At 41.0% G+C, this 20,489-nt stretch overlaps 1 protein-coding gene across 1 annotated transcript in view; it reads left to right on the forward strand.

The window, feature by feature from the left end:
- The window catches only part of LOC149314273 (bestrophin-1-like), a 45,408-nt gene extending 26,815 nt beyond the window's left edge, over window positions 1–18,593 (forward strand). Inside the window, exons 5-10 of the mRNA XM_089523419.1 lie at window positions 1,080–1,234; window positions 2,219–2,296; window positions 8,396–8,548; window positions 10,489–10,569; window positions 12,276–12,427; window positions 15,922–18,593. Of these exons, the coding sequence (XP_089379545.1) occupies window positions 1,080–1,234; window positions 2,219–2,296; window positions 8,396–8,548; window positions 10,489–10,569; window positions 12,276–12,427; window positions 15,922–17,137 (1,835 nt within the window). The 3' untranslated portion in view covers window positions 17,138–18,593. The remainder of the gene's footprint in view (window positions 1–1,079; window positions 1,235–2,218; window positions 2,297–8,395; window positions 8,549–10,488; window positions 10,570–12,275; window positions 12,428–15,921) is intronic.
- Window positions 18,594–20,489: the final 1,896 nt, after the last annotated feature.

Genomic DNA, 20,489 nt, shown 5'->3' on the forward strand with positions numbered 1-20,489 from the left:
GGAGCGTGGCTTTGGTGCGACTTCTGGACTCTTAGGACGCATGCATCATTGAAACACCATACCTCCACTGTGACTCGAAGCAGCTTTATTTTGGCTGTCTGTAACAGGCCATTTGGAAGAGGTAAGGGCTACAAAAACTAGTGCAGGGAGCTGCATATAGCCCCGAATTAAAAGCAGACAAATTTCTAGACCCCTTATCAAAGCTTAGAAAATTGCTTTAAAATATAACCGATCAGAGATTGGAAAGATACATATTTGGAGGTTACAGTAAGCCCTTGATATCCTCTGGGGTTTGGTTCCAGAACCTCTATCCACTGTAATACCAAAATCTGTGGATTCTTAAGTCCCATTAAACAAAATGGTGTAGTGAAATAGTGTTTCTTATACAAAATAGCAAAATCAAGGTTTGTTTTTTGGAATTTATGAATGGTTGAATCTGTGGATAAAAAATCTGTGGATATCAAGGGCTGATTGTATTTTTATTTTTGGTTTGCAATAACTTGCAAAAGGCATTGAAACAGGGGTGGGATTCATATGTTTCACTGATTAAACTGTATGAGTTAGAATCATAGAATCATTCATTTGTCTCCATTGGTCAGATGAGTGGAAACCAGTGTGTCCATTTGGGTGTAGAACTATTCTTTAAAAATGGCTTGATTCACACCCAGAGCTTATTTAAGTGAACTCGGTTCCCTCCTTGTTTTCCCCTCTCATTTCATTTCCAGTAGTAAAAATCGATTCAATAATCTGATTGTATTGATTAGGTTTCCTGACATGGATATGACTTTACAGGCTCAGGACTGGCAGCCCCAAATCACACCTTGGAAAAATAACTTTTTGGACCATAACTTTCAGAATCATCCATCTATAATGCCTATTGGCCAAGTGGGCTTGGGTTTCTGAGAGTCACAGTTCAAAAATGTTGCTTTTCTGAGTGCTGCCCCAAAGTAGAAAATCAGCATTTTGTGGTCTCCACAAAGTGTTTTGAAAGCTAACAAATACATTTTTCCCCTTCAAGTATAAGGACAGGGTACCTGTAATTTTTGCTTCCTCTTTCCTCCATCTTCTCTTCTGCACAGGCCTGATGACTCCAGAAGAACACAAGAAGTTTGACAGTGTGAATTCACCACATAACAAGTTTTGGATTCCCTGTGTATGGTTCTCAAACTTGGCAGTGAAGGCCCGTAATGATGGCCGGATCCGTGACAGTGTTCTTCTCCAAGGCATCTTGAATGTGAGTTTTATATTTGTAAGTGGATGTGAAAAAAACACAGTGGCTGGCATCCTGTTGTTTACTCCCAACTAGGATCTACCCACTCAATTAATTGTTGATTGGTGAGCCAATATATAAGTAAATCCCATTGATTCGGTGGTGCTACTCTAGTGAGGACTAACAACAGAATTTAGGCCATGGTGTGCTTTCTTAGACAAGAGTGAAGATATACAAGTGAGCACTAAAGTTAGAAGCATCCAGGCCATTGTATTCCCCATCATCATGTATGGATGTGAGAGCTGCACAGTGAAGAAAGCGGATAAAAAAGAAAATAAACTCTTTTGAGATCTACCTGCCATTCTGCTTGAGAGTGGGCTGAAATCAGGATTTAATTAAATATTGCAATAGATAGCATTCAAAGTACTTCAAATGCACTAGATTGATAAATCCTACCACAAACTTGTAAAGCAGATCAGTGTCACAAGCTTTTCACCAGGTCTCCAAACTAAGTTGAAGCCTAGGGGAGAAATATGTTTTAGCCTACTGTGGAGGGACTAGTGTTATTCACAAGTGGAGTTTTTGCTCAAGATCCATTAGCATTTGGATCCTCCAAAACAAAAACAATCCATTTTCAATGTTTGGTTAACCATCCTTCTGATTGTGGTTTTTTTTTTTGTGGGTTTTTCCTTCTGACTGCTAGAAACTTATATGTGATTGTTTAGCATCAAGTTAGATTTCAGGAAGCCATTTTCTGTGCAAGATTCCACATTCCATGTGTAACGCATGGCTATTAAATATGCGTAATAATATTGATTTAAATTAATAGGAATGAACTATCAGGACAAGATTGACTGATATAGCATAGCTGAAGCAGGGGTTCCATTTATGATGCAGCATCTAAAACAGCTCTTAACATGCAATAGCTCACTCTGCAAAAGACGATGAGAGCACTGTGTTGAATGCTCTTTTCCTCAAGTAATACTTGGTCTTCCTCAATGACTCCAGGAAATGAACACTCTGCGCAGTCAGTGTGGTCGACTCTATGGGTATGATTGGATCAGCATTCCATTGGTCTATACCCAGGTGAGAAATGGATTTTGTTATGAATTATCCTTGTTTCCAAGCAGAGGTTATTGTATTACAGCTTGCCATGAACTGGAAACAAAAGTGGTGACTGTTACTGCACTTAACAGCATGGTAAACCATGCATTTCAGGGAAACTGATTTGTGTTAAGTGTTCCCATAGCTCTATAATCTTCCAGCATAACCCCTCATTTGTAAATCTCATAAATAAATCTCTAGTGTGCCAAATACAGTTTATTGAAGTTGCAATAAGTACACTTACAGATATGTGCAAAGCGCATTTTTCCACCTACGCTTATAGTTCCTCAAAGATTTTAGAGGTTTTTAAAGACAAATGCTGATGTAAAGTTGTAAACTACTTGAAGGCACAGAACAACAAGGTAAAGCGTGCATTCCAAAGAAACTGACTTGTGTCAAGCATATCACAGCTCTATAATCTTCAAGCATAACCCCTCATTTGTGAATCTCATAAATAAATCCCTGGTGCGCCAAACACAATTTACTCAAATTGCAATAGGCACACATGTAGATACATGCAAAGGGCATTTTTCCACCTACACTTATAGTTCGTCAGAAATATTTGAAGGGATTTTAAAAGACAAATGCTGTTTGTTCCTTATTTGTATCTGAGCAAATTTAATTTATTTATTTATTTATATCCCTCTTTACCCCCAAAATTGGAACTCATAGCAATTCACAATTTTAAAAACCAATACAGCGCACCTGCGTTTTACATGAGCGCACCATACGTGGCTTTCAGCATATGCTGAAAGCCACGCCGGAAGAGCCTGTTGCGCACCCTGGAAGAACTAATGGAGCGTGCGCACCACCACACAACCGTGTGCTACGGGCACAAGCCCCATTAGTTCCTATGGGGCTTCAGCATACGCTGATTTCCCCTTACACAGAGGGATCCAGAATGGATCCCTACGTAAGGGGAGGGAGCACTGTACAAATAAAACATGCAAAAATAGAGGATTAAAATAGAATTAAACTATTTTCAATATTAAAACAATTCACACTTTAGTAAAAGAATAAAGTGCAATTATAAAGATTTTAAAGCTCTATAATATAGTTCATTTGAAACAAAACAGCACCCCCTAGCCCATTCTTTAAAAACTTTCTGTTTTAAATGTCTTTCTGAACAAAAGATTTTAGCCTGCTGACAAAGGACAATAAGGAGGGGGGGCATTCTGGCCTCCCTGGAAAGGGAGTTCCAGAGTCTATAAGCAGCCACTGAGAAGGACCTCTCTTGTGTCCCCACCAATCGTGCTTGTAATGGAGGTGGGACTGAGAGAAGGGCTTCTCCTGATGATTTCAGAGCTCCAGGCCAATTCATATAGAGAGATCTGGTCTGCCAGTGAGCCTGGATTCTGAGCCGTATGGGGCTTTCTAGGTCATAACCAGCACTTTCAATTATGCCTGGTAACAAACTGGCAGCCAGTGGAGCTGTTTCAACAGAAGCATAATACTGAGCTTTATCGCATGGGGGTTAAACCGTTCCCCAGCGCGTTCTAACGGGGGCGAGCGGGGGCGTGCACGGAACGCGATGGGCCCCGGATGGGGCCCAAAACGCGACTTTATCGCACGGGGGGCCGCCGCCGCCGCGCGTTCCCATCGCGTCCCAATTCGGTTCCAGAGGACGCCATTTCTGGGGACGCTTTGAAACAGTTCATTGTGTTTGTAACTTGCCTCAGTTGACAGTCTGGCTGCAGTTCTTTAGGCCAGCTGAAGTTTCCAAACACCCTTCAAAGACAGCCCCATGCATAGTGTGTTCCAGTAGTCCAAGCAGGGTATAACTAAAGCATGTACCATTCTGGCTGGATCTGGTGTCTCAAGGAACAGGTGCAGTTGATGCACAAGCTTTAAATGTGTAAAAGCATTCCTGGCCATGGCAGAAATCTGGGCCTCCAGGTTCAAGACTGAGCCCAGGAGTACACCCAAACTGTGAACCTGTGTTTTCATAGGGAGTGTAGCCTCTTGTAAGACAGGCTGAAGTCTTATTTTCTCATCTGACTTCCAACTGACGAAGAGCACCTCTTTCATGTCTGGGTTAAGCTTCAATTTTTTTGCCCACATTCAGTCCATTGCTGATGATAAACACTGGTTTAGGACCAGGACAGTCTCCTTGGATTGGAGTGGAAAAGAGTATTAGAGTTGGGTATCATCCATATATTGATGGCACTGCACCCGAAAACTCCAGACAGCCTCTCCTAGCAGTTTCATGTATATATAAAATAGAATGGGGGCAAAACAGAACCCTGAATCGTCCCACAGGCTAATAGCCAGGAAGCCATACAAAAATGCCCAGCACCACCTTATTGCCCCTCCAGGAAGGAACAGAGCCACAGTAAAGCAATGCCTTCAGGACCCATCCCAGTAAGGTGGCCCAGAAGGATACCATGGTTGATGTTATGGAAAGCTGCTGAAAGGTCCAGTAGAACCAACAAGGATCCATTCTGCCTTTCCAGTTCTCTGTGCATATCAACATATGACAAACCTACCAGTTGCTTTAGCTTGAACTAGCTATTGTCATATTCATAGCACAACATTCAGTGGGATGAACCACTTTGTGGGGAAGGCTGTTATCTGCCTTAGACACCAAGCATGTTAACTGTCCAGCACCGCCCAAACTGCAGCCACAGGGCAGACCGTATGGTGCCCATCCCAACTTTTGTGTTCTGAAATTCAGCTGCTTAGATAATGTACTCTGTTAGATTCTGTTGTATACCAAAGGATTCCTGTCCCTGAAGACCATTAAGATTAATAAAAATTTCTCTGAAAACGAAAGACTCCTGAAAGCCAGGATCAAAAACAGATGAACGTTATGGACATATACATAGAATGGACATGGAAGTGTACACACAAGAGCATGCATGCAGCAACAGATGTGTGTTTAAGCATGCATACACACAGTATTCACAATGTACAATTATAGCAGCCTGATACCACTTTAATTACCATGGCTTCATTCTACACAATTCTGGGATATGTCATTTTGCTAACAATTCTCTACTGAAGTCCCCTGCATTACAGTACAAGGGTGGTCTAGGAAAGAGTTCTGTTATCTCACAAAATTATAAATCCCAGGATTCCATAGGATGGAACCATGGTAGCTTAAGTAATAGCAAAGTGCTATAATTGTGTAGTGTGGATATTGCCCCCCCTCCATACTCTATTGGAACCTTATTGTTATCATACACCATGTGGTGCTTTCTTAAAAGAGCAAGAGATGAGACCTTGACATTCAATTTCTTTCTTTCTATATGCATATTTACACACATCTGTGTTCCAGTAAGCCTGGTTTGGTTTGGCACAGGCAGATGGAGAAGGTAGAATTTCAAACTGATAGATGAAACTGAAAGTTGTGTGGCCAAAGATAGCCAGAAACGAGGCCCAAAATTCAGATTCATCAGTAAATCTTACATGACTTGCCCTGTGAGCAAGCAGAACTGGGGAGTTCTTGTCTAAGATCTATACTCCTGTACCTATCAATCCTATTTGTGTGCTTTTACAAAAATTAAAAAGAACAAAGGATGTTCCAGCTGTCCCAATGGGTTTATAATCTGAAAATAAGAACATACTCAGTTAGAAACAACAATATTTGCTGTTTTCCTGACAACTGTGGATAAGTGTGAGAGTTAGCAATATCATTAGAAAGACAGAGGCTTCTTTGGATGGGGAGCAGAAAATTTTTACAATACATACTTTTATTTTTACTATGTTTTACAATCAGGAATCGGGAGAAATGTTTGTGGGAAGTTCTGTCCCATGTGCTACCTATCATGGTTGAGGAGACTCTGTATCTTGACTTGGATTGATGTGGGGTGACCAGAGGGGTAGGAATCATTTGCTGCTCAGCCTTTGACACCAAAATGGTATGGAACAGCCCTTGGTTTCATGATGAACCCAATCAGTCTTTCTGGGATACTGAACAGACTCATTTGTCCATTTGCCATTTCCTGAGTAGTCAATTTGCTAGGACAACTAGGAGAATAATTATCTATCTAAGCATCACTAGTGAGAACAACAGCTTTTCTGTTAGAGCAAGGTCTAGAAAGAGCAGAGTACATGTAGGGCAGGTTTGGGAACACCCATATTCTCTTTCAGGGCTTTGAAATTCATTGTGCTCTTTTATACTATACAATCTGATATTTCATCTGCCACAGCTACATCCTACAGAATTCTGGGATTTATAGTTTAGTGAGACACTAGAACTTTCTGGCTGATAACTCAATACTTCATGAAACTACAAGACCTACAGTTCCATAGGATGAAGTCTAACTGTGCTCTAAGGTGCTCTAACTGTGTAGTGTGAAAGAGACCTGTAAGGCACAAGTGGTTTTGTCCATCTCCCACTCCAGCCTTCATTCCATGCTGCTCTTTCACCTGTTGGGTTGTATACCTAGAATCCTGCTTGCTAGTGCTGGTGGAGGAGGTAGTCAACACCAAATAGCTCAGGCTGCTGCCACACTGTAGAATGAATGTAGTTTGACACTGATTTAATTGCCATAGCTCTATCCTAAGGGATCCTGCGATTTGTAGCATGTTGTGGTACCAGAGTTCTCTGACAGAAAAGGCAAATATCTCACAAAACTTCAAACTTCAGAATTCAATAGCATTGAGCCATGGCAGTTAAAGCAGCGTCAAATTGCATTAATTTTGCAGTGCAGATGCAGCCTCAGTCAGCTAAAGACAAACAAATTGGGTTGTTTTGCCATAACATGCCAGTCCCAGCACCAGATCAGTGGAAGATTGATTTGTTTCTAAAGGCCCTTTTATACTGCATAGTTGTAGAACTATGAGAACACTTTAACTGCCATGGCAACATCGTGGGGTCTGTAGTTTGGTGGGACACTAGAGGAGCTTTCTGTCTGAGTACTCTAAATGCTTAATGCTTCTCCCTAAATCCCAAGATTGCATAGGATACAGCCATGGCAGTTGAAGTGGAATCATAGTGCTATAATTGTGTAGTGTGAAAGGGCCCTAAGAATTAATGAATACTTTCCCAAACAATGTCATTTGGTGGTTAGGCTACTAACTTAACAATGTTGAAAAAACTGGTAATGAAACCTGTATGCTAGTAGAGGCAAACTATATAAATTATGTGGGGGGGTTTTCTGCAGTCATTAGGGACCTGGATAATGACAACTGATATTCACAAAAGCTCAAATCTGAGAAAGATTCACATTTCAAATGATGCAGATACTATATGGAATAATTAACAGTCACATTGCTTAGTGATTCCTATATTTGACAGGTAAAAGTATAGAAAGATTAGAAATAGAAACCCTGAAATTCCAGATCTGATGAATCGGTAAATAATTTAGGACAAATGTTCTAAATTGCCCAAAGTAAAAAAGGAAGTGAGCCTTCAAACGTCTGGGGATTTTCTTTTCTTCCTCCATTGGAAAAACCTAGCTTCCTCTTGATGTTTTACTAGTCCTAACCATACCAAGATATATTTTTTCCCATAACTTGAATGAAGCATGTGGTAAAGTACTGGAGGAAGAAGAAAAAGAATCAAGCTAGAAATGGCATTGGTGGGAACATTAGGGTGCATGTAATGTGTACTGGTGTTGCTGTTGTGTGCCTACAAGTTGTTTCTGACTTATGGTGACCCTAAGGCAAAACTATCATGGGGTTTTCATGGCAACTTTTGTTCAGAGGAGGTTCACCATTGCCTTGTCCTGCAGCTGAAAGAGTATGGCTTGCCCAAGGCCACCCAGTGGGTTTCATGGCCAAGCTGGGAATCGAACCCTGGTCTCTAAAGTCACAGTCCAAAACGAAAACCACTATACCTCCTGGCTCTATGTCAACACAGCTACCCCTGAATATGTTAACATGCATTATTTTCTTGCTACAAATTCCTAATGACATCTGGTCCCTAGATGCAAATTTGTATTACACAAAATCACCTACTGTACAGCAAGTGACATGTAATACATTTATACATATGTTGAGGATAAAGAATTATATCTTAAGTGTAGATAACCGTTCTAGGAACATTGTTATTATGAGTCACAGTTCATAACCATTTTGCAGCAACAGCCTAACTCCTGCAAACCATGATGGGTCCTAACTGTCTCTTTCTCCAAGGTGGTCACAGTAGCTGTTTACAGCTTCTTCCTGGCTTGCTTAATTGGACGTCAATTCCTGGACCCAGCAAAGGGGTATCCTGGCCATGAGATGGACCTTTTTGTGCCTGTCTTCACCTTCCTGCAATTTTTCTTTTATGCAGGCTGGCTAAAGGTCAGTTCAAAGGGGAAATGATTAATTCCTGGGGAGGTTCTACCTCCTAGGGCAGTTGGTTTTCAAGTAGCAAAAGCAAAAGCATTGATTTCCATTTCCACCAGACCCCAGCCATTTTTGTGCATTACATAGAGGAATTACTTAGGAGTTTATCAGACAAGGGGAATTGGAAGTATAATCTGATGGCAATTTGAACACAATCATGGGGTTTAACGTTATTGCATGATAACCCACTACACACAAATTTGGGCAATGGGAAGTCAGTCCGAATGCAATCATGTGGTTTCACGTTATTGCGTGATAGACTGCCACATGCAAATTCAGACAATGGCATGCTATTTTTGGGCAATGGGAAGCCAGTTCAAATGCAATGCGTATTCACGTAATTGCGCAAAACTTGCAACTTTAAGTGAATGCGTTCTGGCCCCACTTTTCATTCGAATTTAAGAGAAATTTCTCCTGTTTGATATACTAGAGTAGATGACAGACAATGGGCAGTCCTGTTGGTTCAAACATAGGTCTGCCCAAAGATAGGAAAGACATTAGAAAATGATTGCTGCCTTTTGTTAATCATTAAGAAGCCAAAAAATCTAATTAGATTTATATTAGAAGTGGGAAATTTTTAATCATTTTATGATTATGTTTAATTAGTGTTTATGCTTGAGTTAACAACCTGCACTGAAGCCCTCAGAAGAATGATGTTGGAGAATGCCATCAGTGATTTTACTACCACCACCACCACCTTTATTTTGAATTTGGGAGAAAAGTACAGTGGGCCCTTGGTATCCATTGGCATTTGATTCAAAGACCAGGATCCATGGATATAGAGGGCTGACTGCAACAAATTACATTAATTTTTGAAAATCCCATTTCTCATCAACACCACCAAAACACTTTCTTTTCCTCTCCCTTTCCCCCTCACTCATAATCTCATCTACTTAACCTCTCCCTGTGCCTTGCCTCTGTAGATCATGCCACAAGGAGCTTTTCTTCTTGAGAGGCTCACCAGAAGTGAGACTGTTTTTTTTTAGAAAAGAAAAAGGAACTGAAGATAGGAAATATGCAAGAATATTCTCAGCTGACCTTTTATTTTTTGAAAAAAAATATTAACACAACCACGTATGCACACATCTCTTTTCTCCACTACATCCCAAGCCATTTTGCTTGGTTAATCTTTTATCTCATTCTCTAGATAAGGAAATATTGTATTGCCATAAATACAAAATTTTACTGCTAAATAATTTTTACTTCAATTTATATTTACCTTCTCTTCAATGAACTCATGTTGACAGAAACAGCTCTCCCCCTTTAACATTACATCAAACTTGTGAATTAGGTCTGGCTGAGAGACAGAGAAAGAGACAAGCCCAGGGTTACCTAGTAGGAGTAGATCTCCCACATCCCAGTTCAAAAGCCATTTATTTTCCTGTCACCATGGATCATTTTTAGGAAACCTCCTATGTAAGGTACATCACAAAGCATTTTTAAAGAAATTGTAATTACGTGTCCATTCTCCTATTCAAAAGTTTTGTGAGTAAAAGCTTCTCTTATACACAACCACACACATTTGGATTGTGTTGAAAGTGTGTGTGTTCTTTTTTTTAAGAGAAAATCAATACAGAAATACAAATAGATTTACACACACCAATAGCCTAGCATCATGCCCAATGCCAAAAAACACCTGTAGAAGCAAAAGCTTTAGACTCTTTCCAAAACCTAGACAAATTGTTAAAAATAAACACAAGTGATCAAGGAAAGGAGGATATTTGGAAATTATTTTTTTAATTTTAGTTGTTGTAATTTGAAACAGGGAATCATGCAGTTCACTGATTAAACTGTATTTGCCTGTGCTTAGGGTCCCAAAGCTAGGACTGAGTGTCATTTGGACATACAACTATTAAACCTTGGTGCATCATGCTTTCATCATTCTCATTGCACAGGTAGCTGAACAGCTCATCAATCCCTTTGGAGAGGATGATGATGACTTTGAAACCAACTGGCTTATTGACAGGAATCTTCAGGTAAATTGGAGGCCTACTTTTAAGAACATCTTCCTGTGGGGTAATTCTTTCCCATTTTGGACATCTCAGACAAGTGGGACAGATGTTCTCAGTATACATACTGTGAAAATAAGCAGAGACTATATCAGGACAGAATTTAGGGCTAGTCATATTGTTCTTAATTGTCAGATTCATTCTTAGCAGTTCAGTGGCCTCAAACATGGCTTTGAAAATAAATGTCATACAGATTGAGTATCCCTTTTCTGAAATGGTTGGGACCAGAAATGTTTTGGGGTTTGGATATTATGGTTTTGGATTTGGGAATTCTTCTATTTGCATATATGTATATAATCTTGGAGATGGGACACAAGTCTAAACACAAAATTCATTTAAGTTTCATATACACCTTATACCCTGAAGTTAATTTTATACAATTTTTGTAATAACTTTATGCATGAAACAAAGGTTGTGTACCCTGAACCATCAGAAAGCAAAGGTGTCGCTATCTCAGCCACCCATGAAAAATGTTTTGGGTTTTGTTTGTGATAATTTTGGCTTTCAGAATTCTGGGTAAGAGAGACTCAACCTGTATAATGTTAATAGTGGAGCTCAGAAAAGTTGTTTTTGGACTACATCTCCCAGAATACATAATCCTCAATGACTGGTTGGGGGATCCCCAGAAAGTTACTTCTTTTCTAGCTCTAGCTAATATTTCTCCCAGAAAGGCACATATCTCCCAGAAATGCACACGTTAAAGACTGGCACATGCTAACTTCTTTATGCATCTAAGTAAGTAGACCAAGTCTATGAAAGCTTATGCTACATCTTCTTTCACATAGTCTCAAAGGTGCTACAAAGGTGCATACCGATATTCCAGACTAACACGGCTATGTGTCTGAATTCATTATTTCAATATATGACCTTTGAGTTTCCTTTGATAACAAAATCATTTTCACAGATTGGAAAATTCGCTCTTGAGGTCTCCCATGTTCACCTTCCTCTGTGCAGTCTCTGCTCCTACTGCCTTTCCTGCACTTTAATCACCCCCTTTGAACTTTATTAAACTCATGATTCTTCCTAAGCTTTCAATGGCAACTCATTCCACCATTCTGAGTCCTCAAGCAAACCTGCATAACTTGTAAACCACTGTGCAATGGGGAAATAGAACTCCCATTTCTGCTGTCTGCTTGGGACTCCCACCTTCCCCAAAGAAGAAATTGTTGAGATAGTGGTGGCAAGCCACAAAACATGGTTATCTACATGCTGCTTTGTTATCGTAAGCTGTCCAGCACGCTCAACTGAAAAAAAAACTCTCCCATCTTCACAATGTCTTTGTTTGTAACATTCTAACTGCCTCCAAATTACTAGAAATGGATGTTTTCCTAGAAATGGTTGGGTGGGGGGGAAGTCTAATAATAATAATAATAATAATAATAATAATAATAATAATATATTAATTTCTTACCCACCTCTCTGCATGGATTGAGGTGGGGAGCAATAATAAATCAGCAATGAACAACATTAATTAAAACACACAACAGTTTAAAAGGACAAATAAGACATACACATTTTAAAACAGTCCACATTTTAAATTCAGCATCTCAACACAATTTAAAATCATCTGGATAAACCTACTGGAAGAGACTGCACTTTCATACAGCACATAGCACATACATAGCTAGGGCCACCATGTTTCACATGGTATGTGTCATTCTGTCTCTTGGCAGGTCTCCCTTATGGCAGTGGATGAAATGCACTGGGATTTGCCCACCCTGCAGAAGGATCCATATTGGAATGAGTCGGACCCACAACCGCCTTATACAGCAGCAACAGCAGATTATAAGCGGCCATCTTTCCTTGGCTCAACCTTTGACATCAGGCAAGTGAAGTTGCTTAAAACATGTAGAGCTTATAGTCTGCCTGCCACAGGGAATATATCTGATGTAGACGCTTGCTTATGGATACATGACACAATAAATGTGTTGCTCTTGAAAGTTTCATGAGAAGCTTTTAAAAAAACAGTTGGGAAAATTAGTGGAAACTTCAATAAAACACTGTTGTTTGGATTGTTCCTGTTTGCTGCTCCACCCAACAACGCCTTCTTCCCATTACAGCATTCGTCCACACATACAACCACACACATCATCTGACATCTTCAGTCAGGCAGAATTTCATTTGCACTGTGGATGGCCAGTCCTCACAGAGCAGTTTTAGGATTTTCTCCCCTAGTATTTTTTTTAATTACTAGAATTTTTTTTAAATCATGGAATAAATATTTTGAATGGCTCTGATGAAGTGAGCTATAGCCCACGAGAGCTTATGCCATAATAAACTAATCAGAATGTAAGGTGCCACAAAACTGTTTGGGTTTGGATAGATGTTTTTTTCTTTGCTTTTGCTTTTCCGGTTTTGCTATAACAGATACAGCTGCTTGCCTGGAATTTGTACTTCAGTACTTGGACTTGGGCTGGGAGTCAGTGTGATCTAGTGCTTTGAATGCTTGTTTAGGACTCTGGAGACCATGGTGTAAACCCCACTGGGTGATTTTGAGCAAGTCACACTTTTGCAGCTTTAGAGAAGGCAATCACAAACTCCCTCTGAATAAATCTTGGGCAAGGGGGAATGCTATGATATGGTGGGAAATGATTTGAAAACACACAACATCACAACAGTACTTTGAGGTTTCTTGACACCAACCATTTCTCTCTGTATGGTGGCATTCTAATTACATAAGAATTTACCATTGGAGAATGATTTTGTTATTAGCACACAGGATTCAGAGTTTGGAAAGAAGACTTTTGGACTATAAGTCCCAGAAACTAGCCATGTTGGTTGGGGGATTGGGGGACTTGTAGTTCAAAACAGGTAATTTTTTCAATCCCTGACAATACAGACAAAATTCTTCTAAAGCTCATGCCCCTCTTTGTGGATCACCCTTTATCAAAACATTCTGTTTGGCTGTTTTGATGCACACTGAAGCTTTTTTTTTTTTTTGGCCAGTACAACCTTAGTCATCCAACCCTCATATACTTAAATTGTGTGTAATGAGCTGCCAAGCCCTATCCTTTGCTCTACGTTTATAGCACCTCACCTTGTTGTCTGCAGGCAGTAAAAGGATTAGTACTGCTCAAAGTTATGAAGGCGTTGACTGGGAAATAAGCTGTTGTGCCACACACTTATCTCATCATCCCTGGGGGACTAGAATGAGAATGGTGCTCTGAGTCTTAAGAAAGAGATGAACATTTTCATGCACTCCAGCTTTTCTGGATGCAAAATTTCAGTTTGGTTTGTTTAGGTTGGGTTTCTGGAGTGTACTGGTTACTATGTTTACCACACATGTGAAAGGTCCCGTTCCATTCCAGATGGAAACAAAATGTTCAGATCCCGTGTGGTGGAGTGGTTTGGGTTGGACTAGAAAACTGGGAGGCCAGTGTTCATAAACCCATCTTGGCCATGGAAACCCACTGGGTGATCTTAGGCAAGTTACACACTCTGCCTCAGAAGAAGGAAATGGCAAACCCTTTCTAAATCAATGTTGCCCAGAAAACCCTATGAGAAAGTTGCCTTAAGCTTAGTCGGCTTGAAGGCACATAATAACAGTAAATATTTTACAGTTTCAAGACATGCAGAGTTTCATCTCAGAAAAAAAAGCAAGATACAAAGTTTCAATTTTTTAAAAATGGGGAGGGATATCATTTGCTGCTTTCCCCGTTGTTCCTCTTTCCTTGAATTAGAAAAAACGTATTTGGACAGCAATAGGCAACAATTAATTTGGGCCTGTTATAATCAAAGAGCACTGAATTCATATTGGGCACCGGAATCAGGGGTTGGCATGTTTTGACGGATTGGCACGGTCAGATCCTACCAAAGCCAGTGACCAATTAATGACCAATGATGAGAGGCCTCTAATTCTGTGCCTCCTTCTTCTTGCTTTCTCTGGAATTTATCAGACAAGGGGAATTGGAAGTATAATCCGATGGCAATCTGAACGCAATCATGGGGTTTAACATTATTGCATGATAACCCACTACACACAAATTCGGGCAATGGGAAGTCAGTCCGAATGTGATTTCACTTTATTGCATGATAGACTGCCACACGCAAATTCGGGCAATGGGAAGTCAGTCCGAATGCAATCATGTGATTTGACATTATTGCGTGATAGACTGCCACATGCAAATTCGGGCAATGGCATGCTATTTTCGGGCAATGGAGAGCCAGTTCGAATGCAATGCGTATTCACGTAATTGTGCGAAACTAGCGACTTTAAGTGAATGCGTTCTGGTCCCACTTTCTTTTCATTCGAATTTAAGAGAAATTCCTCCCATTTGATAAACTCCTCTGTCTGCTTACTCACTTCTTCCGTTGTCCCAGAGTAGATGAATAGATGCATGAGAAGCCATGGTAGTGAGGAAGAATGGGGAACTATATTAAAAGAATTTAGAAATGTTCCTTTTGGGGATTGCAAGTCACAGAATCCCTCAGTTAGTGCCAACTGGAGAATTCTGGGAGTATCAATCCCCAAAAAGTAACATTCCTAAATTGGGCTGCTTCTACCTACTGTCTGATCATTGGCTCTGTGATTGGTGAGCAACTGGCAGCAATAGTAGGAACACTACAACAGTAGCATTTCCAGTAGCTGCAAGGGGAAGGTGGTCTTTCCAGAGTGAGATCACCAATAGTGACAGTCAAGGGACCCATTGAAGGTATTTTTCCTCTTGAGAGCTCTTCAAAACCTGGTGTTGGCACAATTATTATTATTATTATTATTATTATTATTATTATTAAGCTTTATATATAAAGCGCTGTAAATTTACACAGCACTGTACATACAATTAAAATAGATAAAATAAATCTGCCTATGGCATACATTCTACGCAAATAATGAAAAAATATGAAGTCAAAGGCTTTCCTGGCCGTCATCCATAGTTTTTTGTGGGTTTTTTGGGCTATGTGGCCATGTTCTAGAAACGTCAGGAATAAACTCTTATAGAACATGGCCACATAGCCCAAAAAACCCACAAAAAACAATTAAATAATACATATTAGTTAATGTTAACATTCAATAAAATAGGGCAGACAACAATTTAAAATAACATCAGATAACAATCATGCAATGCCTGGGAATGCTTCCCTGAACGGAGCTATAAAAATTTAAAGCAGGGTGGAGAAACTTTGGCCCTCCTGATTGTTTGGCCTACATTTCCCACAATCCTTTACAATCACCATGCTGGCTAGGCCTTCTAGGAATTGAAGTCCAAAATATCTGATTGGACAAAAGTTCTCTGAAATCCAGCTTTAAGTCATCTCACTTTTAAAATGTTTTGCATATCCATCACTATATGTCATGGCCTTTTTTTTTTCTTTCTTCAGTATGCAGAGAGAAGAGATGGAATTCCAACCCCTTGAACAGATTAAAGAGAATGAGGAAGCAAATCACTCAACACCATTGTTAGGCCACATTGGCCGCTTCTTGAATGTCCAGTCCCCCAGTTTCTCCAGGTCATCAAGAATGAACCTGATGCGTCGGAGAAATGAAAATGTGCCTCCTTCCCCTTATTATGCTTACCCAGATGTGGGGAAACCTGGTAGCCCCACAAGTATTAACCAGCAAAGGGGAGATTGCTCCCCACCAGATTTCAGTTCCCAAGATCAATGGGACAACACAGCCAGTAAACTGAGAGAGCTTGATGCATTCATGTCAACCTCATTCTATGAGAGGCCCGGCTTCTACAGTGCTCCTCAAACGCCCATCAGCTCCATTCCGATGATCTTCCCATCCAGACGTCAAGGCCGCAAGAAGCCTCCTGCTCTTGCCAGTATTGCTGCCTGTTCAGCTTCCTTGAGGGACAACTCTGCTAGCCAATCTCCCTTCAGAGCCAGTGATATGGACAAAAGTCAGAACTCCCTTGGCTCAGGAGGCAGAGAAACCTTTGTTTGGCCAGCAGAAAAGAACCAAGTTTCAGACTCACTGGCAGTGACCATCGAAGGGGAGGCAAAAAACACAACCAATAGGTCGAAAGAGGCTTTGCCTCTCGGAAGCCCAGGAGGAGCTCTCTCCTCAGGAGACTCAGCAAGTCCCAGATTTCCTTTCTTTACTGAGTCTCCCAATTCTGAGATGCAGACCAAAGCCAAGAGTTTGAACAGTATGAAAGGCCTCCAACAGCTCCGAAGGACTCCAGACAATGCAGGAACGCCAAACTCAGAGCACACCAGTTTCCTTCATAGCTACGGCATCAAGACTCCTAACAGTAATGGCCCAACTACTTTCTTTTCATTCACACCACTGACCTCCCCAGTGCTCGAGAGAGCCCAGCTGGGCAAAGCAAATGCTGGTCCCAGCTCTGAGTCTTCTCCTGGAATCACACAGCAGGATTCCCCTGTGGTAGCCGGGGCCGTGATGAGAGATATGGCAAGTGGAGGAACCACTGCTTCTTATCACACCAAGGATCAGAGGAAGGCAGCCAGCCCATCACCCAATGACTCTGGCATCTCTCTAGCAGAAGGAGACCTTGTGGGCCTAATGGAAGTGATCATGGAAACCAGTGAGAACACCGCTGATGAAGGGAAGGGAGACAGGGATAACTAGGTGCAATGGGCTCTCTGTTTTTTTTCTCTCATTAGGGCAATGGGATGGTGTTTTTTTAATATGCTTCATTGGTGCTCAGCCTTTTGGGGGGTACCAGAATCACTATGAACTACAAAAACAAAAAACAATTGAGAATACCCACTTTCTTAATCTGAATAGTTCCTTCCATAAATACACATGTTTCCATGAACAATCATGTTAAGAGCCATTCATGGTACTGCAGCCTTACAAGGTAGGATAGCTCTAATTCCAGTAAGCAACCGATTTCAGTGTGTGATAAATTTTGTTTTGCCATTTGAATGTACCAAAGAATAGAAGTGAATTACCAGTGCTGTGAACCTTGTTTTAGATATGGATCAAGGGCCAAACTGCATGGTTAATTCTCCAACCATGTCAATGATTTTCATCCCACCCCCATTTGCACAACCTACGTTTGAACTTTTGAACTAGGCTGGGAAGCATAAAAACTGGGTTCAGTGCTTCAAGCAAGAGCCAAGCACAACACAGATCCTTAGGATTTACAAAAAACTATCACACTGGAGGAGATGGATTGAACGAATCAGCTTGGAACACGGCCAGCTAATTTCACCTGTCTCAAGGGCATATCAGTCTTTACTGTCTGGAGTACATAGATCATATCACAGAGATTCCCAACCTGTGATGCAATGCCTGAAGTGTGCCTGGCTGTTACCACCATTCTGTGCTCCACAGAGTAGAAAGATCCAGTTCAGTACTGATCTCCCTCACTCCCATTCTGTGGGCCTCCACAGGATCCTGAGAGTAAAAGAAACAATGGGATCTCTTACTCTGCAGTGTGCTACAGATAACAGGAGCGAGCGTGAATCTCAAAAAGCCTCCCTTTGGATCTAGAAAACTAATCTTATAACCTACCTGACTGCATGAAAAGATGTTGAGATGCCAGGGGATAGTCTTAACTGATCAGTCCCTCCTTTGCCACAAACAGGTCCTCACACACTGTTTTCTTAGCACTTTGAGAAATAGATTATCTTTTTGGATAAGCAAGTGATATATGTTTTAAGTTTTAAGACTGCAGGGGAAATGTACCTTGTTTCTTAAAGCTTTTCTCTGTATGCACCACAACACTATTTATTACAAATAAATGGGTAGGAAGATTTAAGACTCAAGCAGTTATAAATTCTTTGCCGGATAAACATGACATTGGCTGCCTAGGTCAGTTGCAAAGCAGATTATACACAAGGTTTTGCTCAGCCCAAACTCCTTGATGTCATTATACACAGGGTTTTTGCACTTACATTCCATTCTGAAACAAGCATTAGCAAAGGAAATGTCATGCTCATATCAAGCTTTTATGTAAATGTGTCTATTATCAATTTCTAAAACTAAAGTGACAAATGAAGCCGAATGAAGAAGTTTCAGTTCCTAATAACTCAAAATGACATCAGATGTGCATGCCCACTCCCATTAAAATACAGAACTCGGAATTGCAGAATTGTGTTTATTTCATCTATGATCTTGAACAAACTGCTGCCTACAGCCAGGCAACTGCTACTAGTAAATGTAGAATTTTAGGTAGCAATATCTGAAGCAACTTATTTTCACCTCATAGCGAGTCTTGGGGGGGAAAAAACTCTACTGCAGTGGTTCAAAACCCTTGACTTCTAGATGTCTGGGGTTTCAGCTCCTAGAATTTCTCACACAATGGCCATGTTAGCCAGAGCTTTTAGCAGCTGAGGATCAAAAGAATCTGGAAGGCCCTGCTCTGGTTATCAGGATGTCAAGGGAGCAAACCCTACTACTTCCAGTATACTTTTTTGGTCCAAGTATGCACCAGACAAATGCACAAACAATGGTTACAAAGAGAGTCACGCTAAGGAAAAAGCTAGTCTGTCCTCCTAGAAAGAGCATGGTCTGCTCCCTTAATCCTAGTTACAGAAAGAATATAGCTGAATTATTATTATCATTATCATTATTATTATTTATATAGCGCTGTAGATTTGCACAGCACTGTACTAAAACCATAAATATATAAAAGAAAGCCTGCCTGTGGCATACAATCTAAGAAAGCAATATTTAGAAAGCAACAAAGTGCAGAGAGGCTTTAAGTCATGGAACAGTCTTGATATCAAAGGGTGCAATTTGTTTTGAGGGTGAAGCCAGAGGCAAGCTTTAGGTATAGGCAGGGCTGTCTATATTCCACATGAGTAGAGATTTTAACAACACCTGACAAGAGCAGTTTCATTTTGGAGAAGGGGAGCAATCCCATTTCTGTTTTTATTGGAAACTTCTGAGATTATACAAATGACCCAAGATGAAGGATTCTCAGCATAATCCAACCCCCCACCCCAGTTCCTTACACCTCCTTCTAACAATTCTGTAAGGCAGCAAAAATTCAGGCATGTGGTTCAGTTTGTTTTAGTGCACAGCACAGGACTTTCTTTCAGTGCTCTTCAGGAAAAAAGTGAGATAAACATGAACAAAATGAGACTTTCAGATGAATCATTGTTTCAAAAGTTTGGCACAGAAAGGCACCATTTTATGGGAGCTATTTGACTTCTAGCTCGGACTGCTATTATGAAGCTATCCAGTTGAATATAACAGCAATAAACTATAGCTCTTAAAGCCCAGATCACATCTTCCACTTAGCTAACTATGGCCCTGTCCAGATGGGCCATTTTGTACGTACTCCATACGTACTAGGATTGCCTGGGGGCGTCTCTTTTAGATGCCTGCAACCTTAGTACGTATGGAGTATGTAAAAAATGGTGGCACCCTGTTCCCACGGGTGCAGACATTTTGACGTAACGGCCGTGTCATGGCCAAACGGCGCAGCACAGCCATTATGTCTTGGCACCGCTGAAGGGCGCTTGTGGCACCCTTTTAACGGTACCAGGAGCTCTGTTTTGGAGCTCCTTCTGCTGCGGCCTTTAAACTGCCACACCAGCGATAGAAAGGGGCCAAGTGGCCCCTTTCTCTCTCTCCCCGCTGCTGTTGGGGTGTCCTTGGGGCATGAAGCCCCAAGGACACCCCCTTTCCAGGCCGCGGGGAAGCGGCCTTTTGCAGTTTCCCCAGGGCCAGGAAAAGCGGCAGATTGGGGCCTCCGGGGCTGCCGCTGTGGCAACTCAGGCCCCGATCCATCTGGGAAAGGGGCGGGTGCAGGCTGCCAATGAAAGCATCAGTACTATCCGTCAGAAATTGCTACAGTACTATCTGCCAGAAATGGGCCCGATGTTACATAACTGTATTGCAATATATAGTACCAGCTACAGAGAGGTCCCATTTTTACTTGTCTTAACATTCCTACCCTTAAGGCCACAATAAACCATCAGGATAATATACAGTTGTCCCTCCATATTCGCTAGGGTTAGGGGAA

The sequence above is a fragment of the Sceloporus occidentalis genome, unplaced genomic scaffold, assembly GCF_023333645.1.
Source record: "Sceloporus occidentalis isolate IW3139 unplaced genomic scaffold, rSceOcc1.0.p SCAF_4, whole genome shotgun sequence".
Lineage (NCBI taxonomy): Eukaryota > Metazoa > Chordata > Lepidosauria > Squamata > Phrynosomatidae > Sceloporus > Sceloporus occidentalis.